Source organism: Micromys minutus (genome assembly GCF_963924665.1).
Source record: "Micromys minutus genome assembly, chromosome: 1".
NCBI classification, from domain to species: Eukaryota; Metazoa; Chordata; class Mammalia; order Rodentia; family Muridae; genus Micromys; species Micromys minutus.
This window is the reverse complement of record NC_137969.1, coordinates 61,630,751-61,656,744: the sequence shown is the minus strand read 5'-3', so window position 1 is coordinate 61,656,744 and position 25,994 is coordinate 61,630,751. Positions and strand designations below refer to the sequence as shown.

The following is a 25,994-nucleotide window of genomic DNA, read 5'->3' as shown; positions in this document are numbered from 1 at the left end:
AGGGGGCAGAGGAGCATCCTGGGAATTGGAAGCAGGTTGCTGGCTCCTCCTTGGATGGGAATACAGAAGAGTGGGCAGGCAATCTTCAGTATGAGGACCAAGTGTAGTGTGGTGAGAGTCACAATCATGGAAACGGGGCACAAAACTTCTTCATGTGATAGATTAGGTAAATGAAGAGGAACTGGCAAAAATAAATACAAATCTCTTGAATTAGGTATTGTCTTTTTATTTCAAAAGAAAGATACCAAGAAGCAGAAGAATGAAGCAGTTAAAATCAGCAAAGCTGTAGTAGGAAAGGAACTGAAAGGGAGACAGATCTGATTGGATGACAAAATCATTTTAGTGCAAACCCCAGGATCCAAGGCTGCAAGCCTAAGTCACAAGTCCAACTTCAGCAGCTTGCCAACCCCATCAACAGCAGGGCTCAGCCCTTTCTGCTGAATCCTAGCTTTGCACATTCCAGACAGATCATGCACATACATGTTATACTCCAGGGTTACATGAGATTGCATGCAATTCACACATAACATCATTGGAAGGCACTGTATTGTGTAGCAGAAACTGCTACTTTCTGGCAAGTCTTCCTAGGGTGGATCACAAGTGGTCCTCCATATGAAATCATTAGAAACTTTGGTGCCAAGCTCCGGCGCTACCTGGTCCAACTAAGCCACCCACCTTGCCTTCTCGCCCTCTCTTCTGTTTCCCCTTCTTAAAGCATGTGCCAAGCTTGGATGATGGTGTTACTTGATGATGAAATCATGTTTTATACAGACTTTCCAATAATTTCAGTCAACCAAGCAAAATCTTACAGTAAGTTAAGAAATCTACAGTAAGTGGTGGCCAGTCTCCTTTCTCCTGAATTTTAGCAAGGCCTTTAATCTGTAAGATTCACCGAGAAAAGGTACACACGGTTCTAGTGAGCAAATGATACAGAATAAACTCTTCCAAATGGGGGAGCATCTACTCAACTTCTAAAGTCTGCTCTCAGACAAGAAGGGTGGCTCTGGGCATTTTTTTTAAAGGACGTAAGTGCATATTTCTAATATCTGCAGCAAAAGAAGGGGACAGGAGACTAAAAGTTCGGTGTGTTCTGTAAGGAAAGGGACCCAATGTTCCATCTCATCTCTACGACTGTCCGTTCCAAGTCTACCCATTGTGCTATTCAAGTGGTTTTTGGTTTATCAAGTTGAGGTCTGAGAAGGAAAATGTATTTAAAGATCTAAATCTGGTTCTTTAGCCAGAAAGGGTCATCACTGACTTTCTAACCTCTCAAAAACAAACAAAAAACCCCACAAAACCAACCAACCCAAACCTCTCAAAACAAACAAACAAAAAACCACCAAAAACCCCTCAAATGAAAAACAAACAAACAAATCAATTTTAGAAACAGCTTTCAAGCAACACACTGGCCTACTCATTCTGACTGACAGGCATTCCAGGTAGCTGGCTTGCATCAAGCAGAGGGGTTGGACCTTCTCTCATGGGTTAGGCCCTGAAGTGTATCTAGCAGGAATCCTTAAGCAACTGCCTGAAGTTCTGTTCTGCATAAACTACAGATGTAGTGGCCTTTTACCTTCCAAGAGATTCGGTGGGTGGCTACAGATTGCAGAGGCTGCCTCAAATGTACCCATACCCTTGTTATAAACATGTATTATGCAAATATTTTATACCAACTACAGATGCCTCAAGATAGCTTGCTTACATTTACTGGAACAACTTGATCCTTCCCTCCAAATTTACACACAATGAAAAGCAAGACTTGTCAAGGAGAAATGAATGTCAACATATAAACCAAGAAAGAATCAGAGTAAAAGTACATTAGTAAGACAAAATGTCCAAACCATCTTCTAACCACCTATCTTAAAAAGCAAGCAACGGGGCAGGTTTCGGTGCTGCACACCTTTAATCCCAGCACTCAGGAGGCAGAGGCAGGTGGATCTCTGAGTTCCAGGCTATCCTGGTCTACAGAGTTCCAGGACAGCCAGGGCTATACAAAGAAATCCTGCCTTAAAAACAAACAAACAAACAAAAACAGAAAAATGACAGCAAACGAGGGATCAGAACACTAAAACAGTATCAGAGAAGTCTGTCAATTAACTGTAGTAAAACCAGAGTTTAAAACCAAGAGGTTATGGAGGAATGGACTTTGTATAATAAAAAGGGTAGAGATGGACGTATATTGTCACCTTTTGTCAGTTTCAAGCTGCTAGTGACACAGTACACAGTAACACAGCCAGCTCACAGGATACAAATATTTGCACACACCGCTGAGGTGCATTCTCCCCAGGCAAAAAGGAGGGTTAAGATACTGTTCGAAGAGGCTCAGTAGTCAGCTAGCTTAGAAATAGCTCACGAAGCATGAGAACAGTACACAGGGCTTTCTTTGTGTGTGTGTGTGTACATGAGGCTTTCTAGCTAGCTCACTGGAGCACAGGTTTTCTGATGGCACACGCTTTTATTGAAGCCACCAAGTTGTCCCCAGTGTTTCTGCTTATGAATGCACATAACTAAACGCCACCAATGCCTGTCTTCAGAATGGCCATCTGCTCTTACTTCTTTATTCATAAACAGGATATAAAAATTTCACCAGTCACGATCTAGTGATTTTTAAACATTTGAAAGCTGCTCTTTAAGATCAGAAAGGGGCTCGAGAAATGGCTCAACCATTCACAGCACTTTAAATTTATTTTTCAGAGGCTCCAGTGGCAAAGGGAAGCTCACTACTGTCTGTAACTCCAATTCCAGGGGATTTGATGCTCTTCTTTGATCTCCAGAGGCAGCAGGCACATGTGTGGTGCACAGATATACATGTAGGTAAAACACCCATATGCATAAACTGATGCAGGATAAACTGATGAAATAAACCGATCACAGCTAGAGGACAGGTGAATGAAGAAACTCAACTAAATCTCAGAAGTAGAAGGGACCTGACACTCAAGGGATCAGGTATGCAGTCCCAAGTCAACAGCTGGCTGCCTCAGGGCCCGAATTCACAGTAAAGCAGGAGCAAGGAGACAAGATACACATTAGAGATGTCTCACAGAAACCATGGACACCCGCATTCACTGTCAGGAGTGAAACGAGGTGTCCAGAATAAGAGGACAAACTCTAGAGACTGTTCCCTGCCCCTGTAGTAAATAGAAACTGTATCTAGATTTTAACTTGTTTGCCCGCACCCCCAAATGTTGAGACCTTCCCAATTACCTTTCTCTGAGATGTAGTTCTACCAGGCAAAGTGCAAAGCTGGTACCAGATGGTACCACACACTACGTGCCAAGGTTGGTCCCCAAAGGGCTAAGCCAGCTCAGTTGTATTTCTCCTGATATGCAAGAGAGGCCTGGTGGCTTTAGCATCAGGTAGGACTTGTGGTTTTAAGATTGTTAGACAATCCCCTAGAACAGACAGACCTCAGAACTGAGGATTCAAATATCCAGGGAAATTCCACAAGTTAGAATATCGAGTGTCAAAACTTGCCTGCATCGAGGTGAAACTTGGTAGTGGAGTGACAATCTTATATGTCTCTTCTAAAATAAGTTTAAAATCTTAAAAAACAAAACAAACAACAACAAACAACCAGAAAAGCTTTAAAGAAAAGCTGTGTAGACAGAACTGACTAAAGAATCTTGAATTTTAGAGATGTTTTTAGGTACTTAAAAACGGTTCCTGTGTTACGCTTACTTCATGATTGCAACTGCATTTAGATTTTTCAGTGCTAGGGATCAATCCTCATACACACTATGCAATCCTACCACAACCCAGATGCATCCCAGAGACAAATAATGTACACCTCTTTACTTGGGGTCACTTCCTTTATGACCACCACTGGCTAACACCACATCTACTGGCAACACCACTCACTGCCTGCATCAGACATTTAATTTTTCTTTGAAAGAGTCTGTTATCTACTGCTAAAGACCTCTTCCTGGAACCAAAAGGGGACAGTTAAAGCAGATTTTCAGAATAAATGGAGACTGTCATTTACAAACAGCTCTTTAATGAAATGCATGGACATTACTAATTTTTGTTAGCACAGACAGCCCTGCTCTCCCTCTGCTTAATTTATGTTTAAAAAAGGCTTAATTTAGTGAACTCAGCAATGCTCTTTAGTTTCCCAATTCAAGTGAGTCATGTACTTTGCTCCCTCTCAGCTCTTACTTCAGTTCCTGATCAAGGCCCTCCTTTATCCAGGACATCCTAGGGTTATACAACAAAACATTCTAGACACTCTTAATTGAAATACCTGGTAAAATTCAAACACTTAACCAAAGCTTCAGTTTTCATTTCTTCTATATGTTAATGAGCAAGCATTGGAAACCTATAGGGGCTCAAGGAGTTTATACAATAGAGCATCTATAACAGAAGGGAAAAACCATTTCCCAAACCCTCTCCTCACATGATCTGTACTTTTAGATTTTGACAGATATAACTATTGACTGCAGAACATTCTTTCTAATGTCAAGTCACAACAAGTCACTTTTTAGCCTTTCATTTACAGTGACTGCTGCTTTACAAACTAACATAGTTTATACTTGAACAATTTCAAAGCTCACTTTTTGTTTTAACCCCAAAGCCCAATTTTCCTTATGTGAGGTGACTATTCACTAGTATTGTACTGATAAAAGGCACCTGTCCTGTAACCCTATAAATTCACTGTATCTTACAGCCTTTTCTAATCAACCTACACTTTAAATTTTGAATGTTGTACTGTTCCAACATTAAGATACAAAGACAAAAAGGGGTCAGGGCTAGAAAGCTACCTAAAATTGGAAACATGCCTCCGTTGCAAGCTCAAGTTCATCAATTAGACCCCAGAACCAACGCAATAATGCTGGGTATGAGCAGGTGGCAGAGACAGGAGGTTCCTGAGACTCACTGGCCCACAGATCTAGCTGAATTTGTGACCCTGTCTCAAAGGAAGTGGGTGTCAAGGCCGAGCGCTGGTTTCTACATAGACACACATTCACCCACAAAGAGGTTTTACAAAGAATCTTGGTACTTCAAAAAAAAACCATCAAGGTGAACGTGAAGGAACAAGATTTAGTCCACAGGCTATTTAGATGTTGGAAACAAAAAGACTATCATCACATTCCCACCCCCAACCCCAAGAATATTTGGCATAAATAAATGGCTTCACTTGAGAGATTGCTAATTTTAGTTTTAGTCAAACAGGTGTATGCTTACCAAAAAGCAATTCCTGTAAGTATATGTTCTCCAGGATCTTCACATAAAGTACTGACCATAATAACTGTTAGTCAGATTCCTTAAAATACAAGTTTTGACTTAAAAGAAAAGGAACTAAGGAACTGAACTTATAATAGTAAATAGCTCACAAAAAAGTCAGAGGTATCAATTCCAGTAAATTCTTAAGATCCTTTTATATTTCTCAGAGCTCTGGGGAAATGATCAGATACCAATTCTATTAGAAACAAAAAGAGCACTACCAGGAACATGTTTGAGTTTGGAAGCGAAAACTAGACTGTCTTTAGGAAAAGCGGGCTTTCTAGCGTGATAAAGGGACAGGCACCCCTTTATGCGCTGCATTTTGTCTCATCATTTTTACGCTTATGACCCACAGGATTTTACTGATTTTTGTCAAAGTTTCTCTATGCACCCCAGCCTGACCTCAGATCCACAATCCTCCCATTTCTGTCTCAGTATGCTAGATTACAGCTATGTCCACAGGATTAGAGACCATGGTTAAAGGGCTTAAACAATTCTCATGGAAACAAGAAGAAATGGAACAGGTCCTGCAGCTCACCTTTCCAAGCCCTGAATCATAAAAGCATGAGTTCTCCACAGCATCACTAACAAGATGGATAAATGTTAACAGACAGTAATTTCAGCCAGGCAAACTGAAAAGCTTAGTACTTGCTGCTTAATTAATTTTTGAATGTAAGTGACTTTAATCTGTAGATAAAGCAGGAGTATAAGTTAGGACAAAAAGAAAAAAATCAGCTGGCGTTTTCACAACAGTGGGCAACATAATGGTTGTAAATGTAAATTAGCGCAAGGAAGTACAAAGAAAGGGTGGAGGAGCTTCAAATAGAGGCTGGGGTCTGCTAAAGGGGAAACACACACACACATACAGACATATACATGCACACACACAATATACACACATATTATACAAATACACACATACACACATATTATACATGTACACATACATATATACAACATATACACAAATGTATACACACATATATACATACACATACATATAAACACACACATATACATACAACACACACATTCACACACAGACACACACAATTTTTGTACTTCTAATAAGGACATTACAGTTTGAAAATGGAACTAAAAACTGACACTTTATAATAGAATAAGAAGCTGAGGCTTACAGACATAAAGCCAACCTAAAGAGATCACTGTAGATGGTACAGACTGCTACATTTAAAGTTAATTACTTGGCAATATCCTTTAATATGCAAATTACATGAAGAAAAATGAACTGTGTAAATGAGGTGAAATATATATGATTGTGTTCTAGAACAAAAAATGGAGCAAGCCATTTTCTACCATCTTGACTTAAAAGACACCATGTCAAGCAGCACTGAGAGGATGAACGTAGGACAGGAGCTCACAGCACTTACTGTGAAACAAGTAGATCATCACATATTCCCTTTGTGTTATTTACTATTCCTAACTTGGATGGAATCTTTAAAGAACAATGACATGATGTTTAAACTGTAAACAGTGAAGCCTTGGGCTTTGTAAGGTGCTCATTTTACACCCAGTATCACTTGGTTTAGAATTAACATTGTTTCAGATCATCTAAGTGTCACAAACAAGAAACATGTAGATACTGCAATTTTATTTCAATCGCACACATGAAGTTAGCGTGTAGGAGATTTAAATGGAACAGTTATAGTGGAAACAACAGAGAACTGAAAACCTAAACAGGAAACACACCTGCAGCATGAGGATTGAACATTCATCAGTGTTTCATCTTTAGTTCTAATTGACACATTATGCTCGTAAATTTTTAAACAAACTTTAAGATCATGGATACTATTCTGAGGAGATTTCAGCACCACACTAAGGTTTGTACATTCAGTTTGTTTGCTATTGACGTGCTAGCCATTCACAGAGTGTACTGCAGAGTTGTCACAGGTCAGGTCACAGTGATGAGGAGAGCAGTGCCTTCCTGCCAGTAGAGAGGATCCCTAAACTGTACTCAGCTGAAGACATTCAACACAGAAGCAAGAACCCACCATCAAAATATGGTTCCGAGGAACAGTTCTGGGAAAATAACTCAAGCTTTTGTTTCCCATTTTAGTCACTGAAATCTCTAATGACACACATGACTATCCTGTGTGACAGTGAATGTACAGAGTCCACATGCGCCTCTAGGGAGGAGCACATTTAGTCGTGTGGGATAACGTGATATGACGGAGGGTACAGACACAGCATGAGCCATTTCACAAACACTGTGTTAAATATTAGACCAAGGCACAAAACGTTTAGTGCATAAACAGCTTCATTTAGGACTTAGCATCTGACTTTAGCCTTTTGTCTACTTTGGACTGTTTTACCCAGAACTCTACCTCCACAGACTAGTTAACTTCAGCAACAAAATGAAAAGTGATTTTTGATCAGCTCTGTAAGGGATGTACACATTTACACTATCAAAGCAGTTGCATAATCAAAAGTTCAATAGTAAATGAGATGCCTACTTCTTTTAGAGAACAACTCACAAGCTTGCCACGTCTTAAATGCCTTCACTATTACTGCAGGACAACAAAACAATGAGTAGAAAAAGAGCCATACAGTTAATGATAGCCCACCCCTCACACTTTAATCTAAAAATGAAGTCTCTACAGAAACAGAAACTCTCAACAGCAACAACGATGATGATGATAAAAAAACAACCAAAAACCCTCATTCAAACATCTCTGCAGTGGTGTTAACTGCAAACTGCAGTATTTAGAAAACTACTCTCACCAAGCTTTGCTTTACAGCCGAGACATGAAATCTAGAAAGCAAATGAAAAGTGAACTCTCCTTTCTTTTTTTTTTTTTTTTTTTTTTTTTTTTTTTAGTAAAAGTTTTGATAACCAAAGATTCCAAAGCAAATATGGCACATTAATAACTCAAGCATAAACCATGATGGAGAGCCTAGAGAATTTTTGATTTCCTCGATTTTCCAAAAAACTAACACTACAACATATACAATTTCTCCCTTATTTTAATCTTGCCAATTATAAATTTCCCTAAAGGGATGGAACACATCACATGAGCTCTCTCTCTTGCACAAGTTCTCTCTCTCTCTCTCTCTCTCTCTCTCTCTCTCTCTCTCTCTCTCACTCACACACACACACACACACACACACACACACACACACACACACACCCCATCAGACACTTCTTACCACTTAAGCCTCACTTTAGTATTAGTAAAAGAAAACTGCAGAACTCCTCATTGGTTTCCTTCACCTAGTGATTCCTGTGACCCTGGTTGTTGCCATCACTGATATTTCTAGTATTTTAGCACAACAAAGGTCGAGAGCAGCTTCAAAGTCAGGAGCGTGTACCCCACCCAACACCTGCAGCACTGTGGGGACCTAGTGATGACAACTACCACATTCAGTGATCAAACCTTTGAGTTCCACAGTGGGATGTAATTAATGTGAAGCTCAGAATCATGTTTCAGAGCATTGAAATTGCTGGTTAAAATACAAGTATCTGAAGACATGATGTAAAAGATTAAGTACTTGGTCTTTTGTTAACATGTTTACTGATTAAAGTCACAAAATATTTCTCATCATTATTCATGCAGATAATTGAGGGGAAAAAGATAGTGCAGAAATTAATTTTAAATAAAAAATTATTCCTTCCCTTCCTCCCACTTCCCTATATTCTACAAAATATTTTCCCTGGGACAAGGCCTTGAAAAGGCCACTACATATTAGTGTGACATGCATTGTGTGTAATTAAAAAAAGGCTAACTTTGTGGTGATTGTAATTACATTATAAAAAATGTCCACATGCATATGTCTAAAAAAGGTTGAAAACCTACAGTAAATCTATAATAGAATGTTTTACATTTGACCACTGTTTGTTATATAGAAGTCATAGATTTGGTAAAGCATTGTAACAATTTAGGAAGGCATCTAAATCTTTAATTTCTGGACAGACTTTTATGTTTTAAACTACAAAATTGCATGAAGGCTAACCCGAGAGACTTCCTATCATTCTAAACTTCCTCAAGCGGGACTCAACATTTTAGGATCTTTCTTATAAATACAACCCTTTGAAAGCAGATACAATTCTGTTTGTTCCATACTTCATGATCTTAACTATTCACGGAATATCAAACATGATAGGAAGACAAACCTGAGAGAAACGTTTACAATGCAACAGCGGAACTTACTAAATTAAATTCTTCATCAGCGCCCTCTGGAAAAAACCTCTTAAGCCTTTCTCGTCTTTATTTTAGCAATGGAGTATGGAAAACGTGCAGATTCATCTAGACATGAAAATATTTCAGTGCACGGTGATCTTGCCTGACCGGTTTAGTACTGCTAAGGGAACTCAAATACAGTCTCCATCCTGTGGTAAAGGTCAGAATAAGAGCAGCACACTGGAGGGAGCAGCTGATTGCCAGTCACTATGTCTGAAGGCTTTCAGAGGTTGGCGAGTTTTCCCTCCTGTGTATCCATTTTCTTCTTACAGCTTAAAAATTTTGGGGGTTGTTAACAGTTGTTTGTAGGAATTTTTGTTTTTTTCCAGATTCAAGTCCTGTCCCTCCTTAGTTTGCTTCTTTATGCAGTATTCGACTTGCTCAGTTCCTGCCTGATTGCTATAACAGGGAAGAAATGGTTTTCAAAGTCAATACACCAGAAAGGAAATACACACGAATGATTCATTCCTGAGAAATAAAGATACTAACCAGACATGACTGTAGCCATGTAACCCCCACCCTTGTAGATTCAAGACAAAAAACACTGGTTCTGAGGGCTCCAAAGTAAGGGGAGTGAGGTGGAATGGACAAGCAGAGATTTATTTTAGAGAAGAATCTGCCTGATTGGTACTCCACCATATTCTACACTTGATTCTTATAAATCTGCTTATTTTCATTTTCACAAGTAACTCCAATTGTAAGAAAGCAGCAGTTTTCCAACAACCTAAGAAAAGGCTAGACCCCAGGAGTGGGTGTGATGTCATTTCTACAGCCGGCTACAGGGCCATGTGCCAGGTACTTACCATCAATGAGCTCCTCCTTCAGCTTTGCTAGTTCTTTTCTCATTTCATCTAAAATGTCCTAAAGTATCAAGAGAAAACATCAGGAAACAAAACAAAACAAACAAAAATGAAGTGATGTCTAAGAAGATGTTCTTGTTCAGATAAGTCAGAGAGCATCACAACATTCAGTACTTTTATATATGTGTACTGAGGGGACAGTCTTGGGTATTATTCTCCAAGTGCAGGGCCCCAACTCCCTTTTGTAAGGCAATCTCTTACTGGTGGAACTCATCTAGTAGGCTAGGCTAGCTGGCCAGCGAGCTGAGGACACTACGCACTAACATGCCTGGCTTGCTGGGCCCCGGGGGTCAAACTCAGATCCTTATGCTCACCCAAAAGTGAGCACACTGCTGTTGCTCTCTTCAGGGTCCCTATACCTGACACTGGATTCCACATTTCCAATGCTATTTCTTAGAACAGAACTGACCTTGTTAAATTCTGCTTACATTATTTTCTCCTTACCCATCTTTGCTTATTCTGGCCCAGTAAGATATGACAAAGACTACAACAGTCAGCCCTGCTATCCAGAGAAAGACTCAGACAACTGTGATGCCCAGTCCTCTGGCAGCTTCTTGAGAGGTGATACATACACAAGTTTCAAGAAAGAGGTCACTGAACAATTAGCTCTTGGCAAATTTGTTACCACATTTGAAATATGGCAATTTCTTGGCACCCCAGCTGCCAAGTCCTACTTCAAGTAGCTAACAGAGCAGGCAACAGCCACACACAGCTGGCTCAACTCTTAAATTTTAAATGAAGTTAGTCTGAAATGAGATGGATTGTGAGTACAAACCATGTACCAAATTTCAGACTTAACATTAAATAGTGTGGGGGATTGTTCTTAAACCCAGGTTTGGTTCCAAATAGCTGCCCACAATCATTTGAACTTAGTTCTGGGGGATCTGATGCTCCCTTCTGGTCTCCGAGAGCAGAAATAAATAATTCGCTACAATGTCAGACCATCGAGCATATATTTAACTTATGTGCATCACATGTGTGCCTGGTGCCTGAACAGACCAAAAGAGGGTGCCAGATCCTGAGACTATGTGGGTGTTGGGAAGAAGATCTGGGTCCTCTGTCATAGCCGTCAGTGCTCTTAACTACTAAGCCACCTCTCCAGCCTCATCTGCTCTCTTTTTAAAATGAGGCTATCATTGTGTGGGACTATATGTGTGTGTGTGTGTGTGTGTGTGTGTGTGTGTGTGTACTTGTGTGCCTGTGAATAATGCTGACTTCCATCAAGAACTGTAGATTCAATTCTAGACTTGAATTTAAAAGGACAATGACCAGTGAAAAACAACAGCTACCTTTGGAAGAGTTACTCTTAAATTCACTTCAGGAAGAATTTAAATTCTCTTTTAAACACCATTAAAGAAAAAGCTTTTCATGTACAAGTGAGGTTAATGACTACCAATCTGTTAAAATTCTTTTACTTTTGCACCACTCTATTTTTATAAATCACTTCAAATACAATCACTGGTCAGAAGTTAGATTTGCTTCCCAAACTGCTTCTGAGAAATCCTAAGTGAGAGTGCCCATTTCCTTCCATCCTTCCCTGCATCAAATCTGTTCAGATTTGTCTGGTCTATTTTTGCCAATATGCTAGGTAGTGGTAGAAGCCCACTGATTAACTGCAACCCTTACCCTTCTATCTCAGCCACGCTCTCCCCTGCTGCTGGAACTTAAGAGGAACTCAATGAACCAGAAAGAAACTGAGATGTACCATGTGGGGCAACTATGGCCACTGCTAATTTGTCTAAAGTCTTTGTATCTGTGTGAACTTCCAGCATACCCCCAGGACTCCGTGTGGAATTATAGGAGCCATATCCCCCCGTTCTCCAAAAAGCAAGTTTAAGGGAAGCTACACTGAATACCCACCTGCTTCAGCCTGTCATAGTCAAGTCCTTCTGTCTGGACTCCATTGGCACTCGGCTGTGATGCGGGTGTGGATTTGGGTCTGTACAAAAGAAATTCCCAGGACAGGTAAATTATATTTACAACATTTAATGAGTTTGCAAGTAACTATAAATTTTCCATCCCAAAGCCAGACTGAAATTTATTTCTTAAAACACATTTTGCTAAAAATGTTAATTGTCAAAATTTCAGGACTGATTAGAACAAGCAACAGAAGATGTCTTTTACTTTCTCAATTTAATCATCTATATTAAAAGAAAAAGGAGACAAGGGAGATGAGTCAGTGAAACTCCTTTATGAAGAGAGCAGAAGACGACACTTCCTGCAGCAGAGAACACAAGGCATGCTGGTCATGGGCACCACAAAGCCACCAGTCGAAACCCTCAAGGCCCATACAACACAGTCCTGTTTGGTGCTTTTGAAATATTATATTATGTCTTAAATATCAAGCAAATCAATAAAGAGAAAGCTTTACTTTCTTAAATATGCAACACAGATCAGTTTGTAAGTTCTGAGCTTCAGTTTTTAGGAAGAAATTTCTTAGTGTTTGCTTCCATTTTAAGGACTAAACAGAAAAGCTGAAAACTGACTACTGGGCTAGAAGCATTCTCTCATATCCAACTGACTCTAACTTCCTGTAAGTTCATAAATGCACTCTGCTTTGAAGAGGAAAAAAGAAAATAGAAAAAATAAAAGGGGGGAATTTCTAAGACAGAAGCTGTCAATTACAACTGAACTTTCAAAAATTTAGCTTTTATTAAAAATTTTACATAGTAAAATAAGTTAGGGGTTGGGCATATTTGATGAGTTCCAACACCAAATAAATCAGTCATGGCTCCCTTCCCAGCCCTGGAAATAAGAGAAAATCCTCAGTAGGAAACCTGGAACTTCAGTTGTTTATGCCTCCATTTTGTGGTTTAGAACAGCAACCATTCTATAAACCATTAGTCAATCACGTATTTCAATTCTGCAGAGCACCAATGTTAGCAATGTATCTGAATCAGACCCAACATGTGTAACTTGCTATAAAGCTGTTTCATAATTTACATAAGACGTAATACTCCAAACCCAAAGGCACTGTTCATGAAGATGAAATATTTAATTTGCTTTAATATCAGAACATATTACTGCTTAAAAAGCTTATTACGAAAACAAGAATAAGCCACCAGTTTAACTTCCAGAAACGTTGTTTAGTAAGTCCTGAAGATTTATATAAAGAACTGTCCCTCTCCTAAGAGGACACACCTTTCTTTGTTGAGGTGCCTACTTAATTGTAGTCATTTACAATTCAAAACCCAGTGTACTGTGTATAGTTGGGTACAGTAAATATTTTTGAGGGTTGGCACACTGCATTTTATACTTGTTAATTATTTCTGCTTTGTAAAATTAAATTATTAATAATCTGCCTTTATTTTTCCCATTTGAGGCCAATTAGTGATTATTTCCTGTAAGATATATAATGAATATTTCTGACATTCAAACAGGCAAAATCTGCTACTTAATGAAGAAATATGCTATTAAATATAAACATATCTGGATTTATTAAACAATTTAAAATGTTAATAAACAATTGTGCAAACATGCAATTAAAAAAAAATTAATTCATGCTACCATGCAATACACCACCACCACCACCACCACCATGAGAGCTGACTCAAGGGGGGAACTTTTCATACTGAAGGAAAGAAGCAATCACCACTTTTTCTTTTTTCTTTTTTAATAAACAGGAACATTATCCTGGCACCAGGTGTAGGTAGCAGTAACGTGACTTAAAGATTTTGTTGTAAAATACTGTTTTTCTCTCTATGTTCCAGCAGGTTCTCTTTGTTCAGAATAATTAGCCTACCTCAGATAAAAAGGCTGGACATTTATGGAAAATTAACTAGTCAGCAAAATAAATCTGCCAGGTATTTTGGTTGCCAATGGCATAAAAGAAATTTTAGCAAATAAAAATTTGATCAGAGTCCAATTACAGAACTACTTACTGACAGACTTAATTCATGTTTTCAGTAAATGTGCACGAAAAAGGATGTGCATTACCTGATGTGTATTAGAAACTGTAACACTGATTTCTTCCTTTCTTTTTTGAACATATCTCTCTCTATGTAGCCCTGGATGCCCTGAGACTCTCTACGTAGATCAGGCTGGCCTCAAACCCAGAGATCCTGGTTCTGACTCCAGAGCACTAGGATTAAAGGAATGTAACCACTGTGCCTGGCATACATAAATATATTTCTAATAAAACACACATATTTCAGTGGCTTACGAGGTCAATCATTTACCTGAGACAAGGTCTCACTATGTAGTCCAGGTTACCTTTACTTCATAACCCTGCTTTAGCACCCCAAGGGTGGAGATTACAAACATTTACTACCATGCCCCTCTTCATGTTTGTTACTTTTAACTTATGGGTTTTCACTTAAACTGAGAATAAAACCCGAGTTTTTTAGATGTTAAAACATATGTGCCTCCCCCTTTCTTTTTCTTTTCCTCCTTGGTTTTTCAATATAGGGTTTCTTTGCTGTTCAGGAACTCATCTTTAGAGCAGGCTGGCCTCAAACTCAGCAATCCACCTGTCTCTGCCTCCTGAATACTGAGATTAAAGGCGTGCACCACCATCACCTGGCTACATGTTTTTGTTTTGTTTAGCTTTAGGAGAGCATTATCTATACATATGCCTATAAAATAATGATACCATAATATTTAACGTCCTATTCTTTCAAATTAATTCTGCAAATAGCTGAAAAGCATCTGCAGACTTTTAAATTTTTTTCTTTTTCTACTAAAAAAGACATAGATGATTGACACTGCCCACCGCCCTTTAGGTGTTAGGCACAGTGCTGATGATTGAACTAAGCCGGACATGTTCTAAGGACATGGCCAACCACTAAGCCCCACTCCCATGCCTGTATGTTTAATACCCCAAGGTTTGAGTTATCTAGAAACAATGTGCTCAGGATGTCAGATACCAAACTATTAAAGACAGTCATTTCACTACATCAGGGAAACAGAGACTGTACTGTAAGCAGCTTCACCTACGGTTACAATGCTATCCTGTGTTCTAGCAAAACCAGCACAGTACCTTAAATTCCATTCATTTTTAAGAGCCTTGTCACATAATCATGAGGAGAACAGCCTTGAAGGACAATGCTAAAGCTCCTAATTAGTCGATGTAAAAGAATTTTATTCTTCACTCCAGCACTTCTGATAGCAGGGTTCTACTTTAAGTGTCAAAACTATAGCTAAAACAGAGGAAACCTCAATACTCCTAAATGTCACTTTTGTGGTGATTACCAATCCAGGTAGAAAAAGCTCAGCCCTATCCTGGACATGTTATTGAAAAGTCTAAAATCACAAAGTCACAGCAGGATGATACCTGTGTAATGAATCATAGGACCTGTTGTCAAAAACAATCTGATTTTTCCTTGGAGAATCCCGTCTATGAAGGGGAAAAACCATTTAAAGGGTATACAGTAGAACTTGAATAAGTAATTCCCTTGGTGCTGATTTACAGTTATATAGCAAGCAAAACAAAAATAAAAGGTGTTAATTATCCTTAAAATATCTATTTTACCAAATTTAAAAGGGTATTCTAAACTAATTTATATGAGGACACAATGGTACTTCTGTAGGCTGCAGCTACCTACTTACCAGGGATCAAAGCGCAAGCAAACACACTCCAATCTGATGAACAGACTAACCATTCGCAGGCATGAAAAGAATATTTTCTCTCATCATGAATTAAAAGCAGAGTTTTACTGAAAACCATAGAACACTCCGTGATATATCACTCATTTTAAATCATTTATCACAATGTTCTTGCCCTGCAGAGAACCCACACATTATCCTTTCCTTTTTTCATGCAGCTCAGGCTGGCTTCAAATTCAGTATAGATGAGGTCATCCTGTCTCACCCCAACCCCTGCACCTCAGTACTGGGACTACAGGCACATGACACCATGTCCAGTTCATGCAGAGCTGAACACTGAACACAGGCTTTGTGCATGTTAGGTAAGTGTTCTACCAACTGAGCTGCACCTCCAACGTGCCTTTCCTTTTCTGTGTGGTGTGTGTGATGTGTGCACATGTATGTGGAAGCCAGGTTGATGACTGCTCTGTATTTTTTTTGAGACAATCTTTTGACTACCTAGTCAGAAAGTCTAGCATTTCTAACTTGACTATGATTAGAAATGCTGGTTTTAAGTATTTCTGGATATCTTATTATTTATTGACTGATTTAATTTTTTGAAACAGGATCTCACCAAGCAGTCTAGGTTGGTCTTAAAGACTCAGAAATCTACTTGTCTCTGCCTCATGAATGCTAGGGGTAGAGTGTGTACCACCACATCTATTAAATCATATGCAAATGGGTGTTTTGCCTGTATTGGGTATGCTGTGTCTTCATAGACAAGAAAACAGCATTTGATGCTCTAGAACTGGAGTTACAGATGGTTGTTAGCTGCCATAAGGGTGCTAGGAATTGAACCTGGGTCTGCCAGAACAACCACTAAGCTATTTCTCTAGTCCACACTTAGAAGATTTGACTAAGATACCACAAATTTATTCTCTGTAATATCTGATTCTCAATATAAAGCATAAAGATTTCTTCTAAAATACAATTTTTAAAACTATGTAGGGTCTAATGGGGAATTATTGTTCAATACTATATCAAATTTTTGTTATTGTACAATATTAAATTACTGTGGGAACAATAACTCTGCTCTGGTTATGCTGCAGATGTCTTTGGTTCTTTGGGAAATTGTCAAAGTATTTAGGGTGAAACACCACTTACTTGCAAGCTTCTTTCAAACTAGTAAGAGAAAAAAACACAAAAAAAAAACCAACCAACCAACCAAACAACAACAACAAAAACCCCACCATAGCTGCAAAGCCATAAGATATACAACTCCATGTTAAGTTTTGGTGATAGTTGTATTTCAATATTTGCAGCACTGTTTTTCCTTTTATAGAATTTTTAAAAAAAAAAGTAAAAGGGATGAAACTACCCTAAAATGTCAATGTGGTTAACAAATGCATCCATAGAATTTATCAGCTAATAAGGTACTCGTTTCCTTTGTGCAACTTGTATTAACTGTTTACACACACACACACACACACACACACACACACACACACACACACACACGGAACATAAAACTTAGAAAAGGAAGTCAATACCTGGAGATGACAGGTGACTTACTGCCATTCATTGTGTTTGTTCTTTCCCAAGGTTTCCTGGTTGGTTCTTCAAAAATAAAGAACAAGTGTGATTAAACATGTCTCAGATCCTTTCATAATCACTTCAAAACAAGACATTAAACTACTATCACTATATGCACACAGTAGTATTGCAAATACAAAAAGCTCTGAACAGTAAAGATTCTAAATCGTATTAGTAGAACTTTAAGCAGAAATGTGGGAGGTAGAGCTCTATGAGTTTAGGGCTAGCCTGGTCTCCATGGCAAGTTTCAGGCAGCCAAGACTACATGGTGAGACTTTGTCTTTTAAAAAAAAAAAAAAAAAAAAATCCAAACAATATGATGATAGTGAACACCTTTAGAATCGGCATTCAGGAGTTTGAGGCCAGCCTGGTCTACAAAGTGAGGTGTAAGACAGGCAAGGTTGTGCAGAAACAAAACCCCCAAAGAACACCACACACACACACACACACACACACACACACATGGGGAGTGGGGAATCTAGAAAGAAATTAGTTTCTTTAAAAACCCATATATAAGGTAGTATTTCAGATGTATACTCCAAATGATCATGGTAACAAGCATGATAAATTAGTATAGTTTATAAATTCAAATGTACTAAACTTTTTTTGTGCCAACAGTAAAAAAAAAAATCTGTGATATGTTTCTGTTCAAGTCCAAACAACTCTCTTGGTGAAAACAGCTCCAAATAAATGTCAAAATCAGTCAATCCTTTTATCCAGGAAGGTGCTGTCTGGTGATGGCGATCTAGGGTGCTTTGAACTGTGATGTTCTACTTTGGTTGACTCACTGATGCTATCTATTATTGACCTGTCTAGAAAACTTGAGAAAATCAAAAGTGAATCTTGTTACAGAGAAAAAGCATTTGAGTCACATGCAAATCAAGTCTATATACAGGTCACCATCTCACTGATAGTTTTATATAAGAAACTTCGTTTCATCCTCTAACATCTTCCCTCATGTGGCTTCTGCACAATTTCACTCAGGAAGAGGCTTTATAGTCTTTTCAAAATGTATGCAAAACTAAATTTAAACTCTGAAGCCCTGCTTTGGGCTCTGAATTGTTGTTGCCAGGCATCTAAAGGAAGAGCCATAGAGTTGTCATTGATCTTCCTGTACTTTATCATGATTTTGTTTTTCCTTTTGTGTAGAAATAGCATTGTGTTAGTGAACACAGGAATGGCAGGTTCAGGAGCTAGCAAGAGAACATAAAAAACACCTGAGCAGGGACAAGATGGACAGAATAAAAAAATACATCCACCACACTAACCTAAGTAATAGAGGAGGGAAACAGTGCAGTAAGGGGGTGGGGAACACGGAGACACTGTCATTAAAGATGATGCAGGTGGAAAGGTAAATAATTAACAAGTTGGAAGATGCAATACAAACTACTTTAACAGATGAATTAGATCCTTTCTCAATTAGGGAGAAGCCCCTGTTAATCTCTCTTACTCAGCCCTATGGAAGCAGAGAGTAGGGCGTCTCTTCTCTGAGGAGCACAGCTATACCACACAAATAGGGTGGAGGCTTGGTTACCTGTAAGCAGTCTGAAAACACTGCCTCAAGCAGGTTTCCCTCTCAGTCTACCCCAGTTCCACAATACAAAGTCGACAAAGGCCATTTCCAAGTTCTCCCAAAGAGTTTCAGCTGACTTACATGTCAACAAGAATGTTTGTAAATCTAAATCTACTACTGATCACTTCTTAACAGTCTCTTAACATTTGTTTCAAACTCATTTTTCCGAGAATCCTCAAAAGTAAGTTCTAGACAGGTAAGTCAACTTGTCATTTCTTAGTTTCTTCTTACTCAACTTTAACAGGACACCTCTGCTTATGACATGTTCCTCTCCTAGCTTCAGCCAAGTCAAATACTCTACAATGCATAATGCCACACCATTTTCTCCAAAGATAGCCCAGATTTGACAGGTCATTCCCAGATAGCATCTCATGAGTTTTGTGCTTAAGAGTTTCTAATCTTAAAAATGTAAAAAACTCACTTTCGGCTCGTTAGATATTTTACACAATGTCAAGCTGAAGAACTGAGTGAAACAAATGAAAAAGAGCCTCAACCCGTTTTAACAAGGTCCTGATTTTATATATGTGGATTATAAACCACCGAGTTTTCATTAAGATAATGAACCAAGTCTTATTTTCCTAAACTAATATAATTTCTAATTATATTAAATACTTATCTTTATATCCACAGATAAGATAGTTTTCACCTTTTTTTTTTTTTTTTTTTTTAAGAGTCAGAGATAGGATACACCCAACTCTCACAAGAAGAGCATTGGAAAGAAAGGAGACTTAGAGCAGCGCACATAGGTAGGTAGGTAAATTGGTAGGTAGGTAGATAAGTAGATAAGGGGTTAATTTTATCGGGACAGTTTTGGAGAGTCAGGTTGTAGGTAAAGGCAGAAAGACCCATAGAATGAGAAGCCAAAAGATAAGAACAAACTGCCAGAGTTTGAAGCCAAGCATAGCAATTCAGTGAGAAGCCAAAAGAAGCCAGTCTGAATCAGTCAGCTTGGACAGAAGTTTTGAGCCAGAACAGCTGAGTTGAACCAGCCAGCCAGAGTTCAGAAAGAACTAAGAAGGGTGAACTTACTCAGCAGTAAGCCTCTGAGACAACAATTACATCTGGCATATAAATGTTACATTTACAAGATAGCGTCCCCTAGACATGACAGGAAAGCTGTGCCCATGAAATCACAACACGGTTGCTTGGACAAGACCAGCATGGTGATGACACAGCTAATATGCCAACATAGACACAGGAAATGCCATATAGCCCAACCCCTAGACAAAGAGCTACAAGTAGTCAATGTCTGCACAGAAAGTGAGGGTTAGTTTATTCAATTGAGAATGGTTTTGAAAAATACTGTAAAGCTACCTAACACCCCATTTCATTTTCTACTTTTAAGAACTGTTTAAAAGTTTCTTGTAATGAATACTCTTAAATCCATCACACACACACACACACACACACACACACACACACACACACACACACACACACACTATGGTATTTGCCTAGACAGCACGAACAAAAAAATGTTAGGTTAACAGATTTCAGCAGGAAGGAAAGCACTGATTTGTGAGATCACAAAAGACAGACAAAAGGTCAGTGCCTTCAAATACACACAAAGCACTTTCAACATTTTAATGAGCAGTCACTTGCACCAAACACAAGAAAAGGGACTTAATAAAAAAAAAAAAAAAAAAAAAAAAAACTGTTTCATGTATGTGAGTACACTGTTGTTTTCAGACACACCAGAAGAGGGCAACAGATCCCCTATTATAGATGGTTGTAAGCCACCATGTGGTTGCTGGGAATTGAACTCAGGACCTCTGGAAGAGCAGTCAGTGCTCTTAACCACTGAGCCATCTCTCCAGCCCCCGAAAAGAAACTTTTTAATTAGAGAGAATTAGCACTAAGAAATTGTTTTCTCCTGAACTTACCAGGTGTACCTGTTGATGGTAGCTTAGAAGTTACAGGATCTGCATCTTCCTAAATATATAGAAAGAGTCACATTACCATCACATTCACTAGAAAGCACAGCTCTCAGCAGCGAGGTTTCTGGGCTCCTTTCCAAGTCCTCTCTGCCACTCCCCTTTCCACCATCTGTCTTATCCTCCTTATATTCTGGCTTATCCTGCTTCCTTCTCACCTTCCCCTTAGGCTTCTCCCCACTGCCTTTCCAAGGTACTTTCTCTGTAAGCTCTAAGTACCTATACTAGTCACCCCTAGGATCCTGGTGGGGCAGATTTGAGCAATGCTATAAGGAGGCCAGAGGGCACAGAGAACCAGTTTACCCTGTGTTCAATGACAACATAGAGAACAGATAAAAGAAGTTTACCCACTTAAAATGTGGAACAGGCATGAAGGGTATACTCCTAAGGGGCATGGCTAACGAACTCAGAGTCCTTAAGGGTAAAGTACAAACTGTTGATTTAATATAGTTCTTTAATATTACATAGCACAAAGAAATTGAAAACCCAAGATACTACAAAATCTGAAAGAATTCATCCACTCACTTAAAGGTAAGTATAAGAACAAATTAACTTTATAGGTTTCAACTTCAAAACTTTCCCCACACCTCCCCATATTCAACTCAATTCACTAAGAATGAGATTACAATTTTATATATAACACTCAAGCCATTTTAATGGTTCTATAGTTAGAAATAAAATAAGTAAACATAAGATCAAATGTTAAGTTCAGATTAAGCAATCTTCACATGAGTTTCTGAATGAGCTGGGCTTGAGTTCCACATCTTGAGAGATTTTTACATTCACTTACACTTCTGTCTTCTTTTTGTTCTGTTTCTATTGTTGATCCCTTTTCAGTAATTCTTCTCCTGGAAAGGCAAATTAATTAAAAAATTTTATATCCCCTGCCTACCTTTGGATATCATCTATCTACTCTTGTTCTAAAAGGGAAGAGGATAAAATTATCAAAATCTTTCTTATTCTGAACATACCCATTACAATAAAATGTCTTACCTCCTGGCCAGCAGGGCGCTCATTTCTTCCATTAAGCCACTGCCCCCTAGAGAAAGGGGTCCATTCCCGCGGCCAGCATCTGCTCTGGATGAGGCCAAGTTCACACTCATAGAAGTCCCTCCACTTAGAAAAGAGCCATCTTCCACCTTAATGAGAACACACACATGTGATAATTTCCTATGCAGATAATAATGTTTACCAACATATTCAACACAGAAGAACATGTTGCTATTGATTCTAAAATAGTACCATTTTTAAACTTGAAGAACCAACAGAGCGAAGACATGGACTTTACATATTAGTGAGAATTTATCAAAGTTAAGATTACCAATAATGGGATGAAACAGTATTATTTCTCCATATGATACATTGAGAAAGATAAAATTCTTGTCATTTTTTTTCTCATCCCAAACCTATAATTTGAATCCAATAATGAGGGTAAATGTGATAAACCAAACTGAAAGATAATTTAATAAAAACAACTGTCAGTGTTTTTAAAGGTGACAGATATTGAGCCATTGTCACTGATTAAGATACATTACAGCTAAATTTAACAAGTGATCTTGAACTAGAAACAAACATGGCGTAAAAATCATTAGCTACTCCCTCCAAATTTTCACTGAGGTATACACAAAGAAATACACAAAAGAAATACACAAAGAAAACAAAAAGCAAATGTTAGTCAAATGTTAATTAATAAATCTTGAACTGACTGTGTCTAAAAAACTCTTCACACTAAACTTTTTTTTAAACAATTTTATTGTTAGTTTTTAAACAGACAAGATAAAGGCAGTGTTTATAGCAGCATAACAGTCACCTCACTATTTTAAGACATTTTGACACAATAAGACACACATTTAAAAGGTCAGTAATTTGGTGATTTACCCGAGACACTTTCCTAAGTTTTGCTCCCGCAATTGCAGCTGCAAGTCCAGTTAAAGGGCGATTGTCTTCTGATGTGGGTCCAGAGAAAATTCCAGATGCAGGGAGGGGAGGGGCAGGAGGTGGGGGAGGAGGAGGAGGAGGAACTTGATTAGGAAGAGGGGGTGGTGGAGGTGGTGGTGGAGGAGGAGGCCCAGTGGGTGGCAGTGGAGGTGGTGGAGGGGGTCCAGGTGGCAGAGGAAGTGCTGAGGCATGGGCAGGGCCTGATGGGAGGGGTGGTGGTGGAGGAGGTGCAGGTGGTCCTGAGAGAAAGAAAAGTTAACACAGCCATCAACAACAGAGCTAAGTCATTATAGTTTACATGGGTAGATCACAGAATGCTAACAAGTAAGTGACTCAGACACTGCTTCCAAGAAAATCATTTAATAATTTATCATAATACTTAAGATATAATATGAGTTTTTAAGCTAAAGATACTAGAATTGAAAACCAAAATGCAATACAACCATTTAATATAAAACTTTCTGTAATAAAACTAATGAGTCCCACAAATTTAGGAAATTATGCAGTGTTTTTACACACACACACACACACACACACACACACACACACACACACAGAGTTAGACTGCCTGAGAAAACAGATTCAAGATAATCTTATAGGTGCACTCTTGACTATGATGGCATAGACAAGATAAAAACCTTGGAGAAGTGGGTCTCGGGTTTTTTAGTATCTTAAAATGATTCGACATGTAACCTGAGTTAAGAATTACTGAAGAAATAAAATGAACTAATATTAGGTAAAACCTCAAACTCAGAGCTTACTTAAAAATCAAAACACCAAATTAATAAGTATTTACTTAAGGTTTAACAGGGCTAGTTTTTTGGTTTTGTAAAGCTAGTTGAGTTTGCACACTGGGTAGTAGCTGTCACCTCTGAAGATTGACCAGGGAAACAAACAGAGCAATGAAGGGCTGAAGGTGAGCTGTCACATCATGCAGACTGAGTTCTGAGTTCATTTAACCTTTTCGACCTGGTGGTGCGTCTTATTCAGAAGTCAATCAAAGAGATTTTAAATTAACATGCTAGAGTTTTATTCGCGTTTTACAAAAATCTAGTAAGACAGCAAAGAATATATTTTTAACAAGAGGTATGTTTAAATCCAGATTATAACAAGCATCACAGCTTGTGCTCATAAAAAACCTTCAAGGATCTTCCGTTTGCCTTTATACCAACCAACACTTGCAACAGATTCCTCTGGGGGACACACCAAGCCTGTCAACCTTCCTTCTGGAAAGGGTGGGTCTAAGGCTACCCGCCCTAAAGGTCTAATACAGAGAGCTCAATACAGAATAGAACAAAATGAAAAGGGAGTCTTAGAGTAGAGATGCTCCAGGGAAAACTCAGGGATAATGTATCTGTAGAACAGATCTCCATGTCTCTAGGGCAGTATCTTATATCTACCCTAGGGAAGATGAAACAGTTAAGTTTTCTTAGTGAAATTTAAGTAAATGTATTAGTATTGGAGTCCCTAAATATTAGAAAGGACCTCTACAATACTTAATGCAAATGATCTAAAAACCTAAGTTTAATATACACATCTGCCATACTAATCCCTATATACAATTAAAGCCCAGGATTTTAAAAAAAAATCCTTCATTTAAATTTTCTAAATAAAAGAAAAGAACACATAATACTTTTTAGATGCAACTACTAAACATCGGATCCATTCTTCTAGGCAGTCAAAGTTGTTGCTATGCACTACTCTGAATGACCAGTAGTCAGCATCAGTAGTGAAGCCTTACCCTGTGGGGTTGGCGTCTCGGACGGCTGAGAGGCTGCCTGCAAGCCTGGCTCGGAAGCAGAGGAGTCTCCCAGCTCAGGATTTAGAGGGGTCTCCACAGAGGCAGGGGCAGCTGCAGAGGGAGAAGGGAGAACACTGGGCTTGGATGAGGGAGTTGAGGCAAGAGGGGTGCCTGGAGGAGGAGAAGCCTGTGATCCACAGTGTGAGAGTGAGGCGAGGGGAGGCAGCGGCGGTGGCGGTGGTGGTGGTGGTGGTGGCGGCGGTGGCGGCGGCGGCGGAGGTGGCGCTGCTGGCCCTGAGGTAGGCGGTGGAGACACTGGGTATGTTACAGAGTCCAGCAACCCATTGGGTGCTGTTGGTGACGGAGGCATTTGGGGCACAGGAGAAGAGACACAAACGGGAAGGACAGGCCGTGGGCCAGTAGCTTTGCCAGGGGGGCTGCTAATCATTATTGGAGGAGATGGAGGGAGGGGCGAGAAATTGGAAGTAGGCCAGGCACAGGACTTCGCAGCTGGAGGCTGAGAAGAGGATGTGTTCACAGGAGAAGAAGGTCGAGAGTTTTTGTTCAGAGGACGAGGAACTGTAGCGTAATGGGGAAGAACAGGGTGGAAGGCTGAACCTAGAGATGTTGCAAAACGTGTCGCTGAGTGTCGCAGTGGTGGTGTAGGGGGTGTGGAAGTAGGTGGCAAAGCAGTCACTACAGCATAATCAGGAGTGGCGTCTGACACCGGAGCTGAGATGACTTTAGCGTATGATGGAGGAGGTGCTGAAGGAGGCTGGCAACTGGAATACTCAGGAAGTGGAGCGCTATACAGGGAGCTGTCTGAAGATGGAGCTGGACATAAGGTGGGAAGCAGCAGCAAAGACAGGATAAAAAAGGAGAGAGAAAAAGGGAGCTAGTGAAGCCACAAAAACCAGCAATCAGACAAAATGTACAAACGTGGATTACAGTTAGCACCAGAGGTTTAGGCAAATAACTGTCTCCACGGGAGAGAACTTAACTCGTAAGCACATTTTGAAACCCAAAAGAGGATGAAGTAAGTTCTTTTAAATGTGGATTAATAATTTATCCTCTATAAGGAAAGGATAGTAACAGTTTTAGCGTTTATTACTTAGCCCACTAAAAACGGCATCAAATGATTAAACAGCAGAGTAAACTGAGTTGTTTCAAACCTGGCAAAATGTTTACTACAACGGGAAAGGAACACCCAACTCAGTGTTCATTTGTGGACATTTCTATCTTCTTAGCCATAACTCCAGACAATTATGCAGTTAAGAACAGTGAATTAAGCAATACTGAGCCCACAATGATTTCTGATGTAGCTCAAGAATAAAATCATTGATAAATATTAACCAACTTAAATGTTTACCACGTCATAATCCTCTATGACTATAAATTCCATCAGACTGATT

At 39.1% G+C, this 25,994-nt stretch overlaps 1 protein-coding gene across 6 annotated transcripts in view; it reads right to left on the bottom strand.

Annotated features, from left to right (window-relative positions):
- Positions 1–250: 250 nt before the first annotated feature.
- ENAH (ENAH actin regulator) overlaps positions 251–25,994 on the bottom strand; it is a 114,292-nt gene continuing 88,548 nt past the window's right edge. Inside the window, exons 6-15 of one of the 6 annotated variants that reach the window (XM_080909195.1) lie at positions 24,583–25,416; positions 22,782–23,080; positions 21,897–22,042; positions 21,694–21,751; positions 20,853–20,901; positions 17,354–17,420; positions 15,553–15,615; positions 12,141–12,219; positions 10,224–10,281; positions 251–9,819 (exon numbers count right to left, since the gene is read on the bottom strand). In XM_080909195.1, the coding sequence (XP_080765321.1) occupies positions 9,782–9,819; positions 10,224–10,281; positions 12,141–12,219; positions 15,553–15,615; positions 17,354–17,420; positions 20,853–20,901; positions 21,694–21,751; positions 21,897–22,042; positions 22,782–23,080; positions 24,583–25,416 (1,691 nt within the window). In that variant the 3' untranslated portion in view covers positions 251–9,781. The remainder of the gene's footprint in view (positions 9,820–10,223; positions 10,282–12,140; positions 12,220–15,552; positions 15,616–17,353; positions 17,421–20,852; positions 20,902–21,693; positions 21,752–21,896; positions 22,043–22,781; positions 23,081–24,582; positions 25,417–25,994) is intronic. The other 5 variants (XM_080909199.1, XM_080909197.1, XM_080909196.1 and 2 more) reach the window with 5 other exon arrangements.